Source organism: Henckelia pumila, chromosome 3, assembly GCF_033568475.1.
Source record: "Henckelia pumila isolate YLH828 chromosome 3, ASM3356847v2, whole genome shotgun sequence".
Lineage (NCBI taxonomy): Eukaryota > Viridiplantae > Streptophyta > Magnoliopsida > Lamiales > Gesneriaceae > Henckelia > Henckelia pumila.
The window spans coordinates 51,148,937-51,172,114 of NC_133122.1; the positions used below are offsets into that span (position 1 = coordinate 51,148,937).

At 27.2% G+C, this 23,178-nt stretch overlaps 1 protein-coding gene across 4 annotated transcripts; it reads right to left on the reverse strand.

The window, feature by feature from the left end:
* Positions 1-1,697: 1,697 nt before the first annotated feature.
* On the reverse strand, positions 1,698-4,768 carry LOC140887875 (protein RMD5 homolog). Of its 4 annotated transcripts, none has more exons than XM_073295444.1 (2): positions 4,639-4,768; positions 1,698-3,237 (listed from the first exon to the last, which is right to left on the reverse strand). In XM_073295444.1, exon 2 carries the CDS (start codon positions 3,181-3,183, stop codon positions 2,023-2,025), a length of 1,161 nt encoding a protein of 386 aa, XP_073151545.1. In that variant the 5' UTR covers positions 3,184-3,237; positions 4,639-4,768; the 3' UTR covers positions 1,698-2,022. The 4 variants fall into 4 exon arrangements, with proteins under 4 accessions (XP_073151545.1, XP_073151546.1, XP_073151548.1 ...); XM_073295445.1 differs by having other exon boundaries at positions 4,570-4,671; XM_073295447.1 differs by lacking the exon at positions 4,639-4,768 and adding an exon at positions 4,549-4,563.
* Between the last annotated feature and the right edge of the window lie 18,410 nt (positions 4,769-23,178).

The following is a 23,178-nucleotide window of genomic DNA, read 5'->3' on the forward strand; positions in this document are numbered from 1 at the left end:
CTTTTTCATTGCATATATAGATCGAGTCTCGTGAAAAAACGTATTCTTAAAATATACATAAAATTGATGCACATACATCGCACCATTCAAAGTGTCTATCCTCATTGACTGATGCATGTGTGTGTGTGTCATGCACTCATGCATAATCACACGATTTGCAAAAGTGAAAATGTTCTTTCTGTTTTTCCGTGGATTCCTGAAATTACGCACCTCAGAAGCTATAAGGTGGGGGTTAAGGTGGGGGTGGGAGTCGGTGAAGAACCAATTTCATCTCAATTTTAATGTCTTAGACCATCTCCAGCAGCACACTATTTTAGTGTGCTGCTGGAAATTAGTGCAAAGGATTCCTTCAACAACCAACGCCAAACTGGCGTTATTTTGGAGTTGTGAACAGTGCAATTCCAAATTTGGAGTTGCACTGTTCGCAACGGCATATTTTTTATTTTTTTAATTTTTTTTAATTTGCTTTTTGTTTTGTTATTTTAAGGTTTATATGTTGATATTATAATTATTTTTGTTTTTTTTTTTTGCATTTTTTAAAATCTTTATATTATTTGTTTTTCAATAACATTAATAATATTTTACATATTATTTATAAAATAATTCGTGAGATACATGATGAAAAAATTAACATCGGATAATTAAAATATTATTAATATATTTTTTTGTTATTAATTTCACTCAACTTAAAAATTAACATACGAATTCATATAATTTTTAATTAAATTTACCACATTAATTTAAATAATAAAAATAAATTATAAAATATATGTAAAAATGAAGAATATTATGGAATATTCCTTTATATAGAGATTTGGTGAAAACTGCTGGAGATAAAATATGGATTGCACTATAATAGTGTAAAATGTTGCACTATTTTAGTGCAAACTGCTGGAGATGGTCTTAGATAGGGAGTACGACTCATAAAATAGGATATATTAATAGTGTGGTCAGTGGATACATAAAATGCTTATGCAGATGACACTTAACTTCACATACAATATACACAAGATCCAATGTCAATGTGTTTCGTGTTGTTTAATTGGTAAATAGAAACATGCATATAGCAAGGAAGATACCTCATACTCCATTGTACATATTACACACCATCTGTATAAAATTGTTAATTGTTTCTAACCGGAACTTAGATCAAGCAACGGTTTTGTCGTACTACCAAGTTTCGTTTTAAGTATTTTTCTTTGAGAGCCATTTCAAGTATGTTAACGCCATCTTCTTATATAATATTTTGGTTGAATAATTGAAATATTTTCCCCGCAGATCACCTAGAAAAATTTAAGATTACACGCATAGTTTTTATCAAAAAATTCGCATAGTACCCCAAAATACAGCACTCATTCAACTCGCCTCACCCACGGCTCCCTCGATTTCCTGATCCACACCTATCTGAGAAGACACATTCTATTCAAATTAAAAAGAAAATTATAAGCTTTATAGACCCATCCGTGAGGTCATTCCATCATTCACAATTTATTCAAATATACTATGTTTGGAAATTCTTGCCAAAAATTTACCCGGGTATTGGAGTAGTTAGCAAAATTTATTTGGTCAAGGGTACTGGGAAATTGGTAGAGAAAGATACCCAAGCTTTTCGTGTGGATGGCTGACCATACCATGAGTAAGTGGAAAGAAATACAAATAATACGGCTCAAATAAAAAAACAAAGAGTACCAAAATCATAAAGGAACAAAGTTATAAAGCATGATTTAACTGAAAAAGATCAATGAGATTCAAATACAAAACACGCGATAATTACGAAGAAAGATAACCACCACACACAGCAAGAAGTTTGGAATAAAGTTTTGCGTTAACGGTCAACAAACAATAGACCATCAATACATAACAACTACTAAGAATAAGACGAGTTCATAATTACATGAATCTAGTTCATCAGAGAAGCAAGCATGTTCATTTTTTGTGTGTGATGAGCATGAGTTCGAAAGATCGTGTAAATGAGCAAATGAAGGAATTTGAACAATCATTATACACTATTATTTAACATTATCAGAGGTGCAACTGCCTACACTGACCTGCTTCAACTTCGGTGGGGCAATAAGGACATTTGAATGGCCTCGTGCTGTTATTTTTCGACAACTTGGTGATAGATTGTTTGCATAGTACATGTCCACATGACAACAGCATAGGAGGATTCTCGTCACTTGCTTGATCTCGACTCACCGGGCATACGAATATCGAATGATACTGAAACTCCCTATCTAAATCAACAGGTACAGGTAATTGTTTCATAGACTGCCATTCCTGCTTCTTGCCAGTCATTACGTTCATTAGCTTCAGAAGGGTTGGCAGCCCCTGAGCGCCAGCTGCAATTGTCACTCCCAATGGACTCTCATTTGATTGCCCCATGAGATTACAAAACTGTTGTGTGATTTCCTCAGCTAGTTTTTCCCAGTGTATGGAAGAAAGTAGTTCAGCATAGGGTGAGGAATCGAGCCTTTCAGCCCACAACAAACAAGCCATGAGCTTTTGGATTTCAGCCATATGTTTGGATGCAAAAGGGGTCAAAAAGGCCCTAGCATACTTTAAAGCCTCATCTCTGCCCCTTTTCTGCAAGATTTCCACGAACTGAAGGCGATAAAGCTTAAATTCTATATCAGATCCATTTTGTTGAAGGAGCTCGCGATTATTTGTCGCCCATTTCAGAGCAGGCTCCAGATTCCGATACTTCATGCCCTCCAATATTTGATGCATTTCTAGAAAAGGAGATTTCTTCTCAGCAGCATCAGGTACCTTTGACTCATTTACGAATAGATCACCAAGATCAAATTGGCCCTCCTGATAGAAGTGAGTGGCAATAATTTGATTCACAGTATGGATATCAAAATCAACATGACGATAAGCCTTTGAGATGTCAGGATTGAAAGATTTCTCAAGAAGCTTGGGATACTTGCTCAAAGCAATATTCAGTTCTTTTTGTGTGCCTTCCAAGTGGCTAAGTGGACCTCTTTCCTTTAACTTCGCTTTTAATTCATCGAGGACTGACTTATGGTCAATTGGAGTTGTAGAATCCTCGGCTGATTGTATTCTTGATAAAGCCTGTTCTATTTCCTGTCCGATCTCTTCAATTAATTCTTGAGATTTTGAAAATGACAGTTTCTGTTTCTTTGTAACACGATCAAAAGCATCTTTTATGGGATTCAATTCCATTTCTAATGGTCAAGTACTAAGAGTAACGATTGATGTTTTAAATATGATTGGAACCTACAAGAAAGAAACACATGATTCAGTAGATAACAAAATAGGGGAGTCGTGAAAATGTAAACGACATAAAAAATTGTCTGGAGATGGGACCAGAAGGTGACACTGAACAAGATTAATAGAACTGAAGATGGCTGTCCAAATGATAAAAGCATAAATAAGTAAATATTGAAGCGAAATGCTGTGTGAACCTAAATAAGCCAGTACATTTCATGATTATCAAACACTATGAGCATAAAGTTCCTAGCTCCTGTTTAATTTCTGAGAGCCTAATTTCAGGAGACTTCATTATTCATATCAAGGAGTGATACAGGTGGATGGGATTTGGAAAACTCAAGTATATAACATCAACTATTTAGTTCCAGGAAAAGTAAATGTTCACTCATGTTCTCAGCACATGGACAGCAATAACTTCCCTAAGAAAGATACTGAAGCGGCAAGATTGGTTTTAGAAAAAGCAACAACGCAATCAAGTGGCATCATTCCAAATCAAGACACCCGCCACATAACAACAATCAGATCTTCTTTATATCAGTAAGATCGACAACACACTACAACATACTAATTACTAAATATCACATAAATTTTCTTTTCTCTGATCGTCAAATCATAACAGTCCCAGGCTATAGTTGTTACATAGCATGATGATAAGCCTTTAGTTTGCAATTCAGAAATTTAAGTCGAACTTTTGCATTTTGAAAGACGTCTATCTATAATCTATGCAAAGGGACTTTTTAGTCTAAATAGGAATATATTCAATAAACAATTTTTGGAGAAATGATGCATCTTCCAGAAATTCGGAAATTGAAGTCAAAGCTAATCGCATTCATAAACTTTCACAACACTTGGTCGTCAATGAGCGCAAATCATGCTTACCCAATCTAGAACTAAGTGGAAGAAAAAAGACTGGTCATGTAAACAGGATAATTCACCACAATGAACCATAAAAAATGATTCAGCATCATCCAGGCAACCTCGTATCGTTCATCAAAATATTCTGAGCCTACACTCAGATAGATTCGATGCAAAAGCATCAACGATGTAGAAATTAAAGCAACAAAGGAGCAAAGAGTATCCAACATACACACCCAATAGAGAATCATAAATAGCTATTTTCAGTAATAACGTAGTAAAAGGTGGCTTGAATTTCAGAGCTTATAGCAATCGTAATTGAACTGAAAATCGTCAAAAAATTCCAATTATTTAACACCTGTCATTGAAGATTAAGCTATGACGAATCATCAATTTAAATTAACCACCAAAAAAACACATAATAACTAAAAAGAAACTAGTGAAATAGACAAAAAAAATTACGCAGATCGAAAGATTAATTACTTAAAAAATATGCAAATAATTGAAGAGATTATTCGCGAATTGCAGAGCAGAGAGGAGTTATCATCTTACCGGAAAGCAACAGAAGCGTGCGGAGAGAGAATTGCAATGATTTTTTTATGGAGGGGCAGTTAGGGAAAAATCTCGGCGATCATTAAATGATGAGGGTAGCTTCTTCTTTGGATTTTGCCTTCAAATTGGAAACTATGCTCTCTTTATTGGCAATTCTACCCCTCTTTTGACTTCCAAACTAAACAGGCCAAGCCAGGCCAAGCCAGGCCCATATCAGAAAACTATGCCCCAAATACTCCCTTAGTGTCACATGTAATTTAATCATCGAGCTCATCACATTTTAAGAATTTATTATCTTTTTTTATTATTACTAAACAATGTTAATAATTTGCAATTAAATATAATAAACTCTACATACATATTTCTAGTATAGAGTATCTAGTATAGAGTATCAACGGTAAAAAGAAAAACGTAGAGAGATTAAAGAATCGACAAAACGAAATTTGACTGTGAACTTTCTGTGCTCTCACGAATAATAATTTTTCACATGAGATTAATTGATGTAGCTAAATAAAATCATTTTTTGAATTCGGAAAATTTAGAAAAATACGAGGATGTTGAATATGGATGAGCCCAAATCTATAAATAAGATAATGGATCGTTACTTGCGTTGATAAATAAAACGATAGATACGTCAATGATCACCCAGCGAAAACCTCGACCTCCAAACAGAGCTACCCAAATTAAAGAAAATAAGATTACTTTTTGAGAGGTAAATGAGAATTAACCTTGAACAAACAGAAAAAAATCTCCTATTTATAGAGTTCATAAAATGACATTTTTTTTAAAGACTTATTGGGCCTAAGAGTTAATTAACTCTTTATTGAGCCAATCTTAATTTTGGGTTCTTACTCATTATATACAACAGTGACCAATGACTTTTTGTATGTAACTTATCTCATATTATAAATTTTTTTATTCTTTTCAAATTATAGATATAGACTATCTAATTTAAACATAGAGATAAAGATATTATTGAATTTTAAAATATAGATAAAGATATTACCGGAGATTCAAAAATATAAGATATTGTATATTAGAAATTATAAAGTATTTAATCTAAAAAATTTTAAAATGTAGATAAAGATAATATTATTGATAATTATCATTTTTGGGCATGATTTGATCTCCCATTCTTCAATGATGCCAAACATAGAAGCTCCTTTTTGTTGCTCGCATATTGATTAATAAATTGGGCTGGGCCGCAAATGTTTTTCTTAATCAATGTCTGATTGGACAATTCTGATTTTCAAAGTGCATTGAAATTCTTGAATAAGCCTGTGAACCATTTTTTTTTTAAAAAAAGGCACAACTTATGGACGCAACAACAATAGAGTGATTATTCTCAATAATATGGAATTTGATATGATCATTCCAATACTTTTTTAAAAAATTCAGTGACATTTTTTTTAGATAAATGAAAAAAAATTAAATTTGGAGTTATTTTAGAGAAACTCCAACCGAGCACCAAAATGGACCCATTTTGGTGTAGGAGTATGCTCCAACTGCCCAAAATAGCACCCCCTTCATTTCTGCGACAAAATTATTTTTTTTAAAATTTTTTTAATTATTTTATTACTTTTAAAATTATTATATTTATTTTTTAAAAAATAATAATTAAACATTTATTTTATTATTTTAATAATTAAATATCAGAACAAATTTTTTATTATAATCAGTTAATTTAATCAATACATTTTTAATTTTTAATTTAATTTAATATTTATTTATTTAAATAATTATTAAACAATTAAAATAAAAATGCAAATTGGGTTACAAATATCAAATTGGAATGCATAATCGAAATAATTGAAATACAAATACAAACTGAAATACATAAAATAAAAATAATCTATAATTTAATTTATGTAATAATAATTAAATAAATTTTAATAATTTTAGAATATTATTTTCATTTATTAATAATAAAATATTATTTCTATAATAAAATATTAATTATGCTCTTAAATTTGTAAAAAGATATTAAATAAATTTCGAGAATATTTTTTTTTTATATAAGATTTGATGTAAATGAGTTAGAGATGGATGTAGTGTTTGATGCATAAATTATACTATTTTAATGCAAAACTTGCACCAAAATGGTGTTTGTGGTTGAAGATGACTTTAGTATTTCAAACGGACAGCACAATTAAAAAAGTTGTCACTTTCAACCCCATATTCTCTTACCCCAATCCCAAACATATAGGAATGATTTGATGCTTGTTCTCTACCATGATTTTATGCCTTTTTTTTCTTATTTTCTTTTAAATATATTTCTATGGACTTGATTTTTTTGCTATCATCTGAGAACAATCCGAAGCATCTCTCTTATCAGAAGAGGTCAACATCTCTACGTCAAGCTATGATTTTCTTGTCAATAGAAATAAGACTAGTTTTAACAAAGGGACGATAATGTGCAATGTGTGTGTTGGGAAGAATTTCGTGTAAAATGATGGTATCCCTTAGAATTCAAAATTTCAGTGTGTTCTCAATTTAGTAAAACTTAAAACACATTGGAAGTTAGATGACACCAACGAACACCACATAACAACGACGCTTGCCAAGAAAACACTCCATTCCATACATTCTCAAACGGTAAACCACTCTTAAGTCTCTAAGCATGTCATTTTTTTATTTTTTTTGGAAGGACATTTTCATTCTTCAAATTTTGTGAAAAATAAAAGAAAAATGAAAATACACTTAAATAAATATAAAGAATTTGGACCGGATATAACTCAACCAAAAGCTAGCTCAAAAAAGGCTTGTCCAAAAACATATTTTCGTTTGAAGCGTGAAGATATTAACGGCGATATCATGTTAAGAAATATGATCGACTTAGATTTAACTCAACCTTAAATGCTAGCTCCCTAGCTCTAGAGGAAAAGATAAAAAACTCATGAAAATTTTATCCAACCGATATGAGACATATTTCAACAATAAACCTGTAAATAGTGATGATGTAAATTTTAATAACAATCTAGATTATAGCATAGGATTAGAGGAAGAAATAGAAATTCAAATTCAAAATATATTATCTAAAAAGTGAAGTAGGTTCCACGGAGCTTGGAAATTGGTAGATAGGCTTTCCCAACTAAAATCAAATAAAATCAATAATTTCACATTTATTGTATCGATGCACTAACTGCACCAGAACGGGCCTCCCTCAAATCGGACAAATCTCAGCCATCCCTTTTCCACTCCCATTACGTTCAATCATATCTCAATCTCATGCCCCATTCCCCGCTTTAATTTTATTTTATCATCATTATTATCGTAACTTCCCACTTATTTCGTATCTTCGTTTTCCATGAATGAGAGATACATTCAATCTTGTTATACCTATTCTGTAAATAGAAGATAGAAAAATGTAGGCGTATAAAAATAATTTCATAGAATATATGCATCGATCAGTACATTAATTCCAAAGATCTTGAACAAATAATCATCTAACTATTTTTGAATCCCGAGACGATTCACGAATTTAAACCATTGTCTCAAAACTGAAATTTTGAAGTTGTGCTTGGGGGCTAGAGTTTGATTCATTTTATTAAGTTGGAACAGCCACACACATATTTATTGAATTTTTAGAAGGAGAGATTTTATTAATTCTTAGGAATATTTAAATTTTTTATTTCCATAAAACCATTCATCAAGAAAATATCGGCTTGAAGAAACATGAACCAAGTGCTCCCGAAAGATGAGTTAAAAGATTATTTTTATGTACTAATTACATAATATTATATTACATGACCTAGACTAATCACGTGATCAAAAGCATACCCCTTTAATTATGACGACAAGTTGTTTGACAAAGGCAATACACATTTTTACTTTTGAAAATGTTGGCGGAGTTCATGTTATCATTAAAAAAAAAAAGAAGTAATATTTAATATTAAATATTAATGTTTAAAATTGACGTGTCCACACGTGAGATTTGATAAATATATATATATATATATATATATATAAATTTCACATGATCAAATTAAAATTGAATCATTAGATGTGTTATGAAAATACTACACTTATACTAGACATTTCATCAACCAACAAAAAAACTCACTACTCTTTGTAGATTATCATACCTTAAAAAACCATTAATCATCTCCTAATTTAATCAGATAATTATTGGATCGCAAAATTTTTAAAAAATATAGAAAAAATAACTATTCCCTAATCAAGAATTTTAAGTTCAATTTTGCAGAGTGCTTTTCTGCGAATTTTCACATTAAATAAATATTATATCAAAACACATACTCGTCTATTAAATTTTTTTTGCCAACATTTTAAAAATAAACCAGTGGTTAATAGTTAAATTACCTTTAAAATATTGAAAAATAATAATTCCAACGATATATTACCATTAAATAAGTATACATATAATTTTCTTTTAAAAAAAAGCATACATATAATTTAATGAAGTTATATTGTATTTTGTATAAACTAATGTTTTAATTAAATTTGTCATCTATTAAGTACATTAAAAATCTTTATTATAATATCATTTTCCTATTTTGAAAGAAACCAAATTAAAATACATTAGGTGAAAAGATAACGTTCTTCAAGTATATCACTCAATGACAATTTTGGAATTATAACTAAATGTTAAGTATTATTTTTAGTAAAGCATGAGTATTATTTAATTTAATAACAGGATTTGGCAACCTTCTTCCCCTGGTTAATCCCTGAAGTTTGCCCCAGATAAAACTTTGCATCTTCAATCAATTAATCTTTATTTTATTATCGCACTCGGGAAAATTAGGTTACTTTTTTTACACGTCATTTGAGTTTTGACCCAAGTCAACCACGGACCCAACGAATCCAGAACTTTGAAATATGGCCACCTTACCAACTCCCGTAGTAAAAATATAACTATTTTTTAATTTTTTTCTCCTTTTTCAACGCAGTTTAAACAGTGTTTTGAAGAACTTTTAAAAAATACTTATAAACTTTTCATTAACAAATTGAAGAGTTATGCTTTTTATAAACTCTTTCAAACACTACCTTAGTATAAAATAGATTATTTTAAAAATGACTAAAGAAATAGACATCTATATTTTTATTGTATTAGCAATAATATATATGAGCTTAGGAACTATAATTCAAACTTTTAGTAAATGACTGGTAAGACTAAAATGGTTTAGTCAAGATTATTAAATTACAGAAGACACCGGATTAATATTTTGCCACACGCATTGAAAATTTCAATCAGCCCCACTCAAAATCTTTCAACCATATTTATTATGCATAAATTTAGACATCCATGATTTTCACACACAAACATAAATTACCATTAAATTTGTTGCTTAAAATCTCCAACTTTTGTTTGACTGAAATAGTTTCTGTCTTCGTAAAAAAAATAAAATTTTTGTTTCTGCGTTGCTCAAATTGAACTCTGAAATTGCGGTGTTTGAATTTTTTTTTTTTTTTTGTCTTCTTTACAATCTGTAACCTTTTATTGAAGAAGACTAATGTTTTAGTTACAATAATGACCAGCCAAAATGGAACGCATTGAAAAATATTGTTTAATTTTTATGAGATATAATTGTTTTTTTTAAAAAAAAATTATTGTTTATGAAAATATCACTTTATAATAATAAGTGATAAAACATAAGATAATTGAACTCTACCCAAATTCAATTAAAAATATGGATTTTAAAGGATTTTAAATAATTAAAACAATTGAGTAAGCCGCCGAGGCAGTTTCTCAAATGCAATTTAGATGCAGCCATTTTTAACTCTTCTCGGATGAGATTCGGGTGTATTATCAAGGATAGCATAGGAGAGACTGTTGTTGTTGTGCATGGATGCTTTCCAGGTGTGTTCGACCCCAGAACAGTAGAAGCTCCTAGTATCCGGGAAACACTTAGTTGGCTCAAAGATCTTTCTTTATCGAATATAATGGTGAAATAAGATGCTTTTGCATTGATCGAAGCGTTGAAAAAAAGGAGTCCGGATGATTCCTATGTGGGATTGATTATTGAAAACTGTAGATTCCTAACTTTAGAATTGAACTCTTGTATTTTTGTTTTTGTTCGTAGATCAACAAACCAAATGGCTCATAGTCTAGTCAGAGCAGCTGATTTTTTGTTTGGTCGGGAATGTCGAGTTATTCATTCGCCTTCCCTTGTATCTGTTGTGGTTGTTTCGGATCTTTAATATCAATCTTCTTTATTTTTAAAAAAAATGATTAAAAACAATGGCAAACATATAGAAAAGAATATATATATATATATATATTTTTTTTTTTTGAAAGAATATAGAAAAGAATATTGACTTCGTCTTTTGGTTTTTTTCAATAAATAGAGTAATGTTTTACTTCCTCTTTGTTTGGAGTTTAGATGTCCCTTCCAAATAGTTGTTTAATTAATTTATCATGTTCTATATATCACTAGTTTTTAGTTTAGATTGCCAGCCCAAGTCTCTAAACCACAAATTAAATTTTCTTTATCAATATTTAGTCACTATGTCTTTTTTGAAAAAAAAAAAAAAAAAAGTCATATCTTGAGTTGCGTGGTAACAAACTAACGATACTAACCAGACAACCACGGCCTAATTGTACTATGCTTGTCCCTATGGAATGTGCAAATTATTTTATTCTTTGGATTTTAGCTAGTCTTGTATAATATAGGCTCCATCATTTAATTCTCGGCGGAAAATATCATTTGAAAGTTGAAACTTTTTCGCCAAAAAATAAAAAAAAGTTTCGAATGTTGAGATCGATCTTAGTATTCTTGAAGTAACATTAATTATTTGTAACTTTTAAATTTACGGATCAAATAAATTAATTATTTCATTTAAAGTTTTATTGTTCTATATCTTGAATACAAATTTATATTATTGTGTTTTTTTTGGGTTCTGCACCTGTTTCTTCATGGGCTAATTAGGATTCAGTACCTAAATTCAAAGTTAACTTTGGATTCAGTCCCCATATCTATATTTTTTTATCTGCACTCCCTTGTGCATAAATTCTTTTGTTTTAACTCCCTTCTTGCATAAATTGACAAAACTACCCACTATCTTCAATATTTTTTCATCATTTGCCAATAATTGTATATATTCTTTTACTCTATTATTTATGGTGTGGTTTTTATATTTTTTGCTAAAATTTGAAATTATAAAATATTTACGATCATTATTTTGTTTAAATAACTTATTTTAAGAGTCTATGGAATCAAAATAATAATAATTTATCAAGAAAATATTTTTTCATTCATCAATTACTTTGTGAATTGTACAATGTTCATTATTTATTTTTATTTTTTAAATTGGTGCGTAGAGATGAAATTATTGATACATTATTTTTCATTGACAATCTATGTTGTGATTATTAAAAAAATAAATAAAAAGAAGAAGCACTTTTACGTCACCATGGAATTCTTGGCAAAAATGTGCAAATTATAATATAAAATGTTAAACTTCAAAAACTATATGTCATGAATTGTGTGAAATTTAGGGAAATTAAGTACAAAATTATGGGCATTGAGGTGATGTCTCACATATATATTTAATTAGTAAAGAAGTATGAAAACAAATTATTAATAGTATTCGTGTTTATCAAGTTTGCCTCGAAAAGTTGGATCGATGACACAAAATATGATAATTTAGATACCAAAAACTATTGTTTTGCTATAATGGTCAAAATTGATAAAATGTTATAGATTTTAAGTTGATCAGTACAAAAAAATAAAATCATCGATAGTTATTGAAACGTTTTCTGTATTATTACATTCTAACTCGTAAATATATATATATATATATAATGAGTAAGACTTGAGAAATAAGATTATGAACATGATTTTAATTAGGTGTGTTTATATTTCGGATAAAATCGGAAATTCAAACCGAAAAAATCAAAGACCATACCGAACCAAAAATCGTATTTTTTAATTCGGATATAAATATTAAAACCGAAGTTTATTTGGTTCGGTTTTGGATTATATATGTCAAAATCGAACCGACCGAAAAAACCAAAAATATTGAATTAAATTAATAATTTTAGTTATATTCTTTTATTTATATTATATATGTTATGAGATGATTTTTAGTGAATGAATAATCATTTTGAATAATTTTTAGTTGATTATAGTTTATTTAATTCATTGTTGTTGTTTATGTAATTTATAGTTGATTAGTTGATTGTTGTTTATGTAATTGTTTATTTTTAAAATTTTTACTAAGAAATCATGTAAAAAATATATAATATTTTAAAATGTATTTATATTATTAATTTTAATAATTGTATCAAAATCGGAATAATCGAATCAAAATTTGTTTTGTTTTTTGAAAAATATTATAAGAGTGTGGTTGAATGTTTGTTCTTGTATTGTTTGTTATTTTTGTTTCTTCAATATATGACTATAACTTTAATTTGTGTGTTGGGATATTTAAATTACATGTTGGATGAAATTTATGTTTTATTTATTGTGTTATGTGTTATTAATGATCAAACCGACCAAATCGAACCGTATAAACCGATCCATTATAGTACAAAAACTGAACCGAACCGAATTAGAACGGTTTGACTTCATATTACGTTTTTTATAGACCGAAAACCGGAAAACCAAACCAAAATTAGAAAAATTAAAACCGAACTGATCGATGAACACTAGGGCTGTAAACAGCCGAGCCGAACTATAGCAAAATTTTAGTGTTCGAGTTCGAGCTCGAGTTCGAATTGAGATATTCGAAGTTATATACCCCTAATTTCAGTCCACTAAACATAACCATATCAAATATATATTAAAAATAAATATATGATAATTCAAACATAATATCTTACAAATTAAGTATACTAATTTAGTCTACAATAAACATGCTTTTATTTTGAACTTTTTTTTTATCTAATTAATGCATAAGACTTATAAAAATAACTACTTCTAATTATTTGTATCTTTAAAAAAAAAATATTATCACATTAATTACTGGCACAAAATTGATTATTTTAGGTATAACATAATATAAATTCGGTATAAATAATACTTAATTAGGTACAAAACAAATAAAATCGAGCATATAATATTTGGAGAACAATGTGCTCTTCTTTTGAACTCTTTTCTCTAATTAATGCACAAGACTTATAAAAATTAAATTCTTATAATTATTTATATCTTCAAAAAAAATATTATCACCTTAATTATTGGCACTAAATTGATTATTTCAGGTACAAAATAATATGAGTTGGGTATAAATAGTAGTTAATAAGGTACAAAACACATGGAATCAAGCATATAATCTTCGGAGAACAACGTGCTATTATTTTGAAATTTTTTTCTAATAAATGCATAAAAATTAGAAAAAATAACTTTTTACTATTACTTATATCTTTCGAAAACAAAATATTATCACCTTAATTACTGGCATAAAATTATTTATTTCAAGTACAAAATAATATGAATTTGTTATAAATAGTACTTAATTAGGTACAAACTATGGAAAATCCAGCATATAATATTCGGAGAACAATGCGCATTTCTTTTGAACTCTTTTATCTAAATAATGCATAAGACTGAGAAAAAATAACTTCTTATTTTTTTTGTATCTTTCAAAATAAAAATACTATAACCTTAATTATTGGCACAAAATGACATTCACGTTCGTCGGAGACCACAATATTCCAATCTCATAATATTTTGTAACTAATGACATTCACGTTCGTAGGAGACCACAATATTCCAATCATATAATACTCAATTTTGATACGAATGTGCTATGTTGGCTTCTATATGTACCATATTTGTACCTAGATATATCTAGTTTACTTACATATGTATCTTATTTATCTCTTGCATTATATATATATATATATATATATATATATATATCAATTTGTATTAGTTTAGCTTTTTTATTGTAACTACTGAAATTTCATAAATATGTGCTATATTTACCCTATTATGTACTCGATTTTAATATAATGATACCTAATGTACTTGAATTTGTACCCTTTTTAAGTGTGTAATTAAAATTTATATTATACTTTTGAATTGATATAAGTGAAACTTGTTTGAGTAGATATTATATGATCTTAGTATCTCAAACATATATTAATACATTCACCACTAATGGTTGTAATATCGGTTTTCTCTAGTTGAAGTAGTATCATGTAAACATTGTATAGATATTATGAACTAGTTACCAAAAAATTGAACACATATACTCTAATCTTAATCTATGTTCTTGTGTGAACATATCATTTGTAATTCGATATTTAGAATAACCATATCCAATTATATTTTGTATCTAATGACATTCACGTTCTTCGGAGACCAAAATATTCCCATCGTATAGTATTCAATTTTGATACGAATGTGCTATGTTGGCTCTTATATGTACCATATTTATACCTGACTATACCAAATTGACTTTCATATTTACCTTATTTAACTCTTCCATCATATACTTTTCGATTGGTATTAGTTTAGCTTTTTTGTGTAACTACTGAAATTTCATAAATATGTGCTATATTTATCCTATTATGTACTCGATTTTAATATAATGATACCTAATTTACTTGAATTTGTACCCTCTTCAAATGTGTAATTAAACTTATATTATACTTCTGGATTGATATAATAAAAACTTGTTTGAATAGCTATTCTATGATCTTAGTATCTCAAACATATATCAATATATGCACCACTAATGATTGTAATATTGGTTTTATCTAGTTGAAGTAGTATAATGCAAACATTCCATAGATATTCATGAACTAATTACCAAGAAATTGATCACATATACTCTAATCTTAATATATGTTCTTGTGTTAAGATGTCATTTGTAATTCGATATTTAGAATAACCATATCCAATTATATTTTGTAACTAATGACATTCACGTTCGTCGGAGACCACAATATTTCCATCATATAATACTCAATTTTGATACGAATGTGCTATGTTGGCTCCTATATGTACCATATTTTTACTTAGATATACCTAGTTTACTTACATATGTACTTTATTAGCTCTTTCATTATTTACTTGTCAATTTTTATTAGTGTTTTTTGTATAACCACCGAAATTTCATAAATATATATTCATCTTGTTATATACTTGATTTGAGTATAATGGTACCTTATTTTCTTAAATCTATGCCATATTCAAGTGAGTAATTAAAACTTAGATTATACATTTGAATTGATAGAAGTGAAACATGTTTAAATTGATTTAAATATCATTTTTCCTGTCTTTTTTATGAAAAAAATGGGATCTACACACTCTATTGCACCACATCTTCATACTCAAAGATCTACGATAATGTCCTCAATCTCGATCCTACAAATATTGTAAAAAGTATTTAGAACATACTGTATAAAAATAATTTTTAACTAGAACATACTATATGTATAGTTGACAACTCTGATTTTATACAGATCAAAATCGAAAAAAATCAAAACATCAAATCAAATTTTAAAATTTGAAATATCCAATCAAATATTTTATTTTGAACCAAAATTATCATATATATGTCATTAATGAAAATTTTCATACACACATAAATGTAAAATCAACTAAAATTAAATTAATAATATTTCAAATAATTATTTTAATTTATATCGTTAATATAGACATATATATTTATTAAAATTTGTAATGACTAATATAATTATTTTTTATATATATTGTTGTTATTTGTTTAATTTATATTCTTTATTATATAATTGGTAATTATCTATTGATAATATTTATTATGTTGATCATGTGTGCAAATATAATCATAAATATTATTTTTATTATTATTTCCAAATCAATATACTCACATAAATATATAATAAATATGTTATTATTTTTAATTTCAAAAAATATATGTTATTATTTTTTTAAAAATATATCAATTATTGATAAATAATAAGGAAACAATTGATAAACGAAAAAAAAATAATGAAATGTTAGAATAGATGTATATATTTTAAATTATTTTACATTATCAGGATTCTTAATTTAAATTTTAACATGAATTTAAAACGTTTTGAAATTAATTTTAAATTTAACAGATGGATATAATTAATGTTAAAAAAATATTTATTTAATAGTATACATGTTTTGGCGAAAAACTATAATTATTGGCAAAAACTTTGATTTTATATAGATATAGATTTACAGAAATTAAATAAATAAATAGTGTAAAATAATTTAATTATTACTCTGGTCAATATATCAAAAATTAATATTTTTAGAATCTCGATGAAATTTCATTATTATTTTGATTCCAAAAATAGTGAAATATGGCCCAAAAAAATCGTGGAATACAAGTATTAAACAAAATAATCATTATTATTTTAGAAATAAAAATTAATATATCCAACATAATTTTTTGTTTTTTTAGAGAGTACAAATAATTTATTGAAAAAACATATGTAAAATATTAGAATCTTGCGCACACTGCACACACACGTCTTTTTAATTAAATGAATAGGTAATATAATATTATATAATATATTTGTTGCTCAATATATAAATTAAATTATTATTTTTTATCAAGTATTTAATATTTAGATTCTAAAAAATATGGAGAAATTAATTAAATAAAAAATGACGGAATATTTTATTATTAATTTCTTAAGAATATTAATGTCAATCTAAATGTTTTAATTCCCTAAAAATGTTATTTTAGATTAAAAAAAACTGAAATAAATACACTTTAAAATATTAAAATATTTAGGTACTCTTTTCATATTATTAACTCAATAATTAAATTTTATACTAATTCAATATATATAATATACATATTTATGAATAAAAAAAATATTTTCTTGATAAATTATTATCACTATTATTTTGATTCCATAGACTCTACAAAGTTATTTTAAAAAAATAATGATCGTATTTATTACTTGATAATGAAAATAGGTATTTATAATTTCAAATTTTAGCAAAAATGATAAAGACTGCATAAATAATAGAATAAAAGAACACATACAAATATTGAAAAATGGTGAATAACTATTGAAGATAGGGGTAGTTTTGTCTATTTACGCAAAAAGGGAGTTAAAACAAAGTAATATATGCAGTAAGGGAGTGCAGATTAAAAAATAGAGATATGGGGACTGATTCCAAAGTAAACTTTGAATTTAGGTACTGATTCCTAATTAACCGTTTCTTCATTCATTGTATATACGAGGGAAGTAATTTTTCTTTATTTGGGGGGGGGGGGGGGGGGAAGAACAAAGAAGAATATTTAAATTTTCTACATCGTTTATGTAGCTTTAAAAGAAAACGAGATCCGATTTCAAACACCGGTCCCCCTAATACAAAGAAGAATATTTAAATTTTCTACATCGTTTATGTAGCTTTAAAAGAAAACGAGATCCGATTTCAAACACCGGTCCCCCTAATAAATTTTGGCTTCAATTTGATCAGTGCATGAAAGTCTAGGTAAGAGCGAAAACTAATAGTCGAGTGCTGACTTTTATAAATTTATTAGCATTTTTATAATTTATACTTATATTTAGGTAGCGTTTACAACCTCTAAAAATAAGTGATTATGAAGATTTTTTTTACAAATTGAAAGTCTAGGTAAGAGCGAAAACTAATAGTCGAGTGCAGACTTTTATAAATTTATTAGCATTTTTATAATTTATACTTATATTAGCTACTATATATGTAAGAATACTATACTCAATTTATATATATGAAACGAAATTATTTAACTTTGACATTGAGATTACTTAAATATATTGTCACAATGATCGGTGACTTGATGCCGAGATTATTCTTAATTAGACAGTGTTTACAATCTTTAAAAATAAGTGATTGTTGATTTTTTTTTTCTTCACAAATTTGTTGAGAAAAAAATCCATAATCACAAATTTTTAGAAATTGCAAACACTCCCTTAATATACTAATTGTCGACAATCACGCGTTTCAGGAGCATAATATTTATATATAATAATAACTCATGCATGAAACACAAAGATTATATGTGCATAAACAGCGTACAAAATGATATTTTTTTATCGAATATTTTCATTTAAATCAACATATATTATACAAATTTTGTATTGACATGACAAACAAGAAAATAAAATATTTGTAATGAAAGATAATTCATTGAGCATAAAAACTATTACTTCGTGATGTGATCAATCGAACCATCTCATAAAATTGATTAATGAAACGATTTCACATTAATTTTATCTCTATTTTAGATGTCAGTTTCTAAAATAATTGGATCAAATAAACGTATAGGCTAGCGGGCTCAACACATGTAAGTGGAGGAGACAGAGAGAGAAAAGTAGTATTGTATGCTCAGATGCTAGGGAAAATAATTTTTAATCTAAACGATAATTGAAAATATCACGTAAATTAACTAACATATTGTGATTTACTGGATTTTATTTATAAATAAAACAACCAAACACATTCTGTTCAAAATGTTCAGAATTTAAAGTTATTGTGTTCTAAAAAAGAATGTTTAGCCATCAAAAAAAAAAAAGAAAAGAAAGAAAGAATGTTTATCTTTTTTTAACCATACTTACATATACAAACACGGAAAAGACCAATATTGAAATAATTTTCTGGATCAATCGAACAAACGTACCACTTGAATTTTTTGTTTTTTTGTATTTCGTTTTGAAAAATCAAACTTAATCATGAAATTTTATTTTAAGTCGAACAAACGTACACGGAATAGTCCTATTTAGCTTATTTCAAAAATAAAATAAAAAATTTATAAGACCTACTCAGCAATTTAGCTCGGAATTATTGTTTCTTTTTTGTGCTAGCACGTGGTACATCATACATGCATATTGCATTTATAAATTTTAGTGTGAAGTAGCTTTTGTCCACAATCTTATTTGGATAAACAGTTCTATGGTATACAAACTTAATAGGAATTAAAATAATTATTTTGTCAAGTCAAATCACGATATTTTTTTTTCTCGTATTCTATTTTAAATAAAAGAAGCACCAAATATAAAAAAATATGATTGCACTAAAGTTGGTTAGCCTAGCGTGAGGGACCGACTCTTGATATTATTTGTTTTTTTTAATGTAAAAACAAGCTTGGTTATAACGAACCAACAATATATACTCAAGAATTTTGTTAATTTCCCTTTCTTTTCTTTTTTATTTTTCAAAAAGAAAAGTTGTATAGGAGATGGATGAGCAAAATGATTGAAAAAAAATTACTATATATAATTAATTTTTGCGCCTGATTAATTATAGGGCAAATTATACGAATTTGGTAAAATAATATCGAGTTGATTGATTTTTATCGACTTCTACTTATAGCCCTGCATACCAAAAGGTGCATAAACAACGTTTAATATATACTAGCGACTGGGCACAGGCGTTATGTGTGTGAAATGATTAAACTTTAATATATATTTTAATATGATACGAATCATACGATGAAATTTTTATTATAATAATATTATGTGTGATATCTACTCAACAATAAAAAAAAATAATGTATGAATTTTTTTTAAAAAAAGCAATTTAAAATTCATCTGGTTGCAAAATAATCGGAATATAATTGTTTCGATCTTTCTCGATAATGCAGTTTATATTATATAGCAAGTGAATAAAATAGAATGCAAGCCAAATATGAACATTAAATACAAATTAATTTTTTTAGAAAAAGCCTAATTTAATGGTAAATGAAGGAAGGGTAAAACTGGAACAAAAGATGGTGTCCTCAAACGGACAGTTACTATGTATAACTTATCGTATCCAATCTCATGTTCTTTTTGTCGAATTTCATCTATTAATTATTTATTTTACATCAATCAAATCATTAATTACATCAATCAAATCATTGAATTTAAATGATTATATTACTCTTTATAAATAATATTATTCATATTTTATTAATTATTAAAAGACAAAATTGTAATTTATCATTTTTATATAAAATTTAGTCAATCAAATCAAATAAATTATAATCTATCAATCAAACCAAATACTATATTACCTATCATTTTTTATTTATTTATTATTACATTATATTACTTATCTCTGTATTATTATCCTATCTTCAAACCAAACGGCACGTATAAGTAATAATATTAATGTAATTTCATGAGTATTTGTATGGATTGTTCACTAGTATTACAAAATCATCTAAAATAAGATCTCCCATAAAAAATGGTCGAAAAAGTAAAGATAATTAAATTGTAATTAAACACACAAGATAAAAAAAAGAAATTTCTGCAAAAAAAAATTTAAAATAAAACGACCAACAGCGTTTATTATAAGAAAAAATATAATTATATATATTTTGTATCGATGTTATATGACGATATATCGGGGCCGACCAACACCGAGTTTTTGTTTTTGTTTTTGTTTTTGTTTTTTATTTATTTAAAAATAAAAAAAATGATTTGGAATTGTGGAAAGGATAACGATGCTTAAACATCGGAACAATCCAGCCCGGAAGGCGTGACGTGGCCGCTGTATTTCGGCGTTATTTTCCTCCGGATTCGCTCGAACAATAAGCGGAAGTGGACCTTATCGCAATACCATCATAATAATTATAATAATTAATTTGGCCAATAAATATTAATGACGAATTAAAGATAATGACATGTATTATACTGAATAGAATTCATGCTTTTAACGAACGCGTGTTAGAAAAAGACAGCATCAGCTTACAATCTATTTTATTTTATTTTATTATAAAAATAAGTAGAAGAGTTTTTCGTCTCAAAATTAAGATTTAATACGAATGAAACTAAACACATGGACAAATTTAGTTGGATTTTTGACTAAATGATTTTTATTATCCAGAATTTTTTTTTATTTCATACGAAAATGAAAAGTTTGCTCCGGAACAAATTATTTATCCCATAAAAGGTTATAAATAACTTTTCTTTGCATCATCCAGAATTTTTTATTTCAACCGAAAAAAAAATTGTGCTTCGGATATATTTTTATGTTCTATAATATATATATTTTTTTGGCACGAATCATAAAATAATTATTGTTTGAAATAATCCACACTTAATTTATATGTCAAACTTCGACAATTAATTACACTATATAAGATATTTTATTTACCAAACGATACCTATAACACGCAATTGTTTATTATTACGAAATATCAATAAAAATACATCGAAAGTCAAATTTTAGAAACATTGATCTTCTCCGGTAAACTAGATTAAAATCAAACATTAATGTAATTCCCTCGTTTTCAGAATCTTTTGCCATGAAAAACATCGGGATCCTGGAATCCCTATTTTGGTGGCAACTTGTAGCTCATTTTTTGCGATCCAGCCTTTTGAGTCCATTGTCAATTTGTCACTCGTAAAGTGGATGGATAGAGATGTACGTGTGGCTCGGTGTGACTTGCTCATACAAAATAAATACAATAATATATCTTCTTATATATTCAACTGTTCAATAATTATTCGCCACACAAGCCAGGCATACAAGTAGAATTTTATTTTAGAGTTGACAAATATAACGTTCTTTTTTTTAATGCAATACTATATATTAAAAAAGCGAGTAATTACATGGTCAATGAATATGATTTCTTAGTCTTTTATCCTGAGATAATATTTAAATAAATTGTAATGACCCATAGTAAATCATATTGTAATAAAAGTCCAAACTTTAAAGTAATATATATTCAAACAAAATTCGGAAATAATTACAATTTATATAAACATTTAACACGATTTCAAAAAACGTAAGATGATCTATGAACTCATGGCTCAACGGCCAAACAATAATTTAAATAGGTGTAACCCTTAATGTGATAAAATCAACTCATTATTTAGTATAAGTAATAAGCATCTGCGTTTTAATTAGTGTTAAGAGAAATTTTTAAAAAACACTTCTTATTTTTTTTAAACAAAATTTTCAAAAATATAACTTTGGACTTAATGAGATCATAACACTCGAATAATTCAGAATAGTTTAAATCAGAGAGTATCAAAGTAAAATCAGTCGGAGGAATAAAAACATCATTAGCTTCTTTTACAATAGTAACTATTTATATAATAAATTATTTCAATCTATTATTTGTCTAAGAAATCTCGCATAAATCGATTCCAATTTATTTATTTAGATTATTTAAATCTTATATGATACTTTTACATTAGGTATAATTACAAAATAATAAACTATTAATTTTGTAAATAAATATATTTTCATAATCTATTTGGTTTGATAGATAAGATTGTATAGATTAATAATATTATGATTATTAAAAATATTTGAGCAGGAAGTTAAATAAAATTGAATACATAATAATATTATCGATTATATTCGAGATAAAATGATGAATTACGATTTTGTCATCTTTCATTAATTTATGAATATAAATAAAAGAATGATATAAAGGCTGATCCCCAAACAATCTGATCGGAAATTTTTTTTGAGTTTGGAGAAGAGATTTTTGTTATAATTGAATCTCAAATTCAAAATCTCATATCATATTTGAGAACTTGATGTGAGATGAGTTATGTGAAATCAATATTAAATATATATTCAGATAATATATATATATCCCTGCGCCCGGTTCACTGAAAATATCCCCAGATTTACGCCAATTAATAGGTATGGTTAGAACTTAACCAGATATGGTTGAATC

What these genes read in the sequence shown, in the direction of transcription:
- LOC140887875 (XM_073295444.1), bottom strand. Translation starts at nt 3,183, where the DNA reads ATGGAATTGAATCCCATAAAAGATGCTTTTGATCGTGTTACAAAGAAA.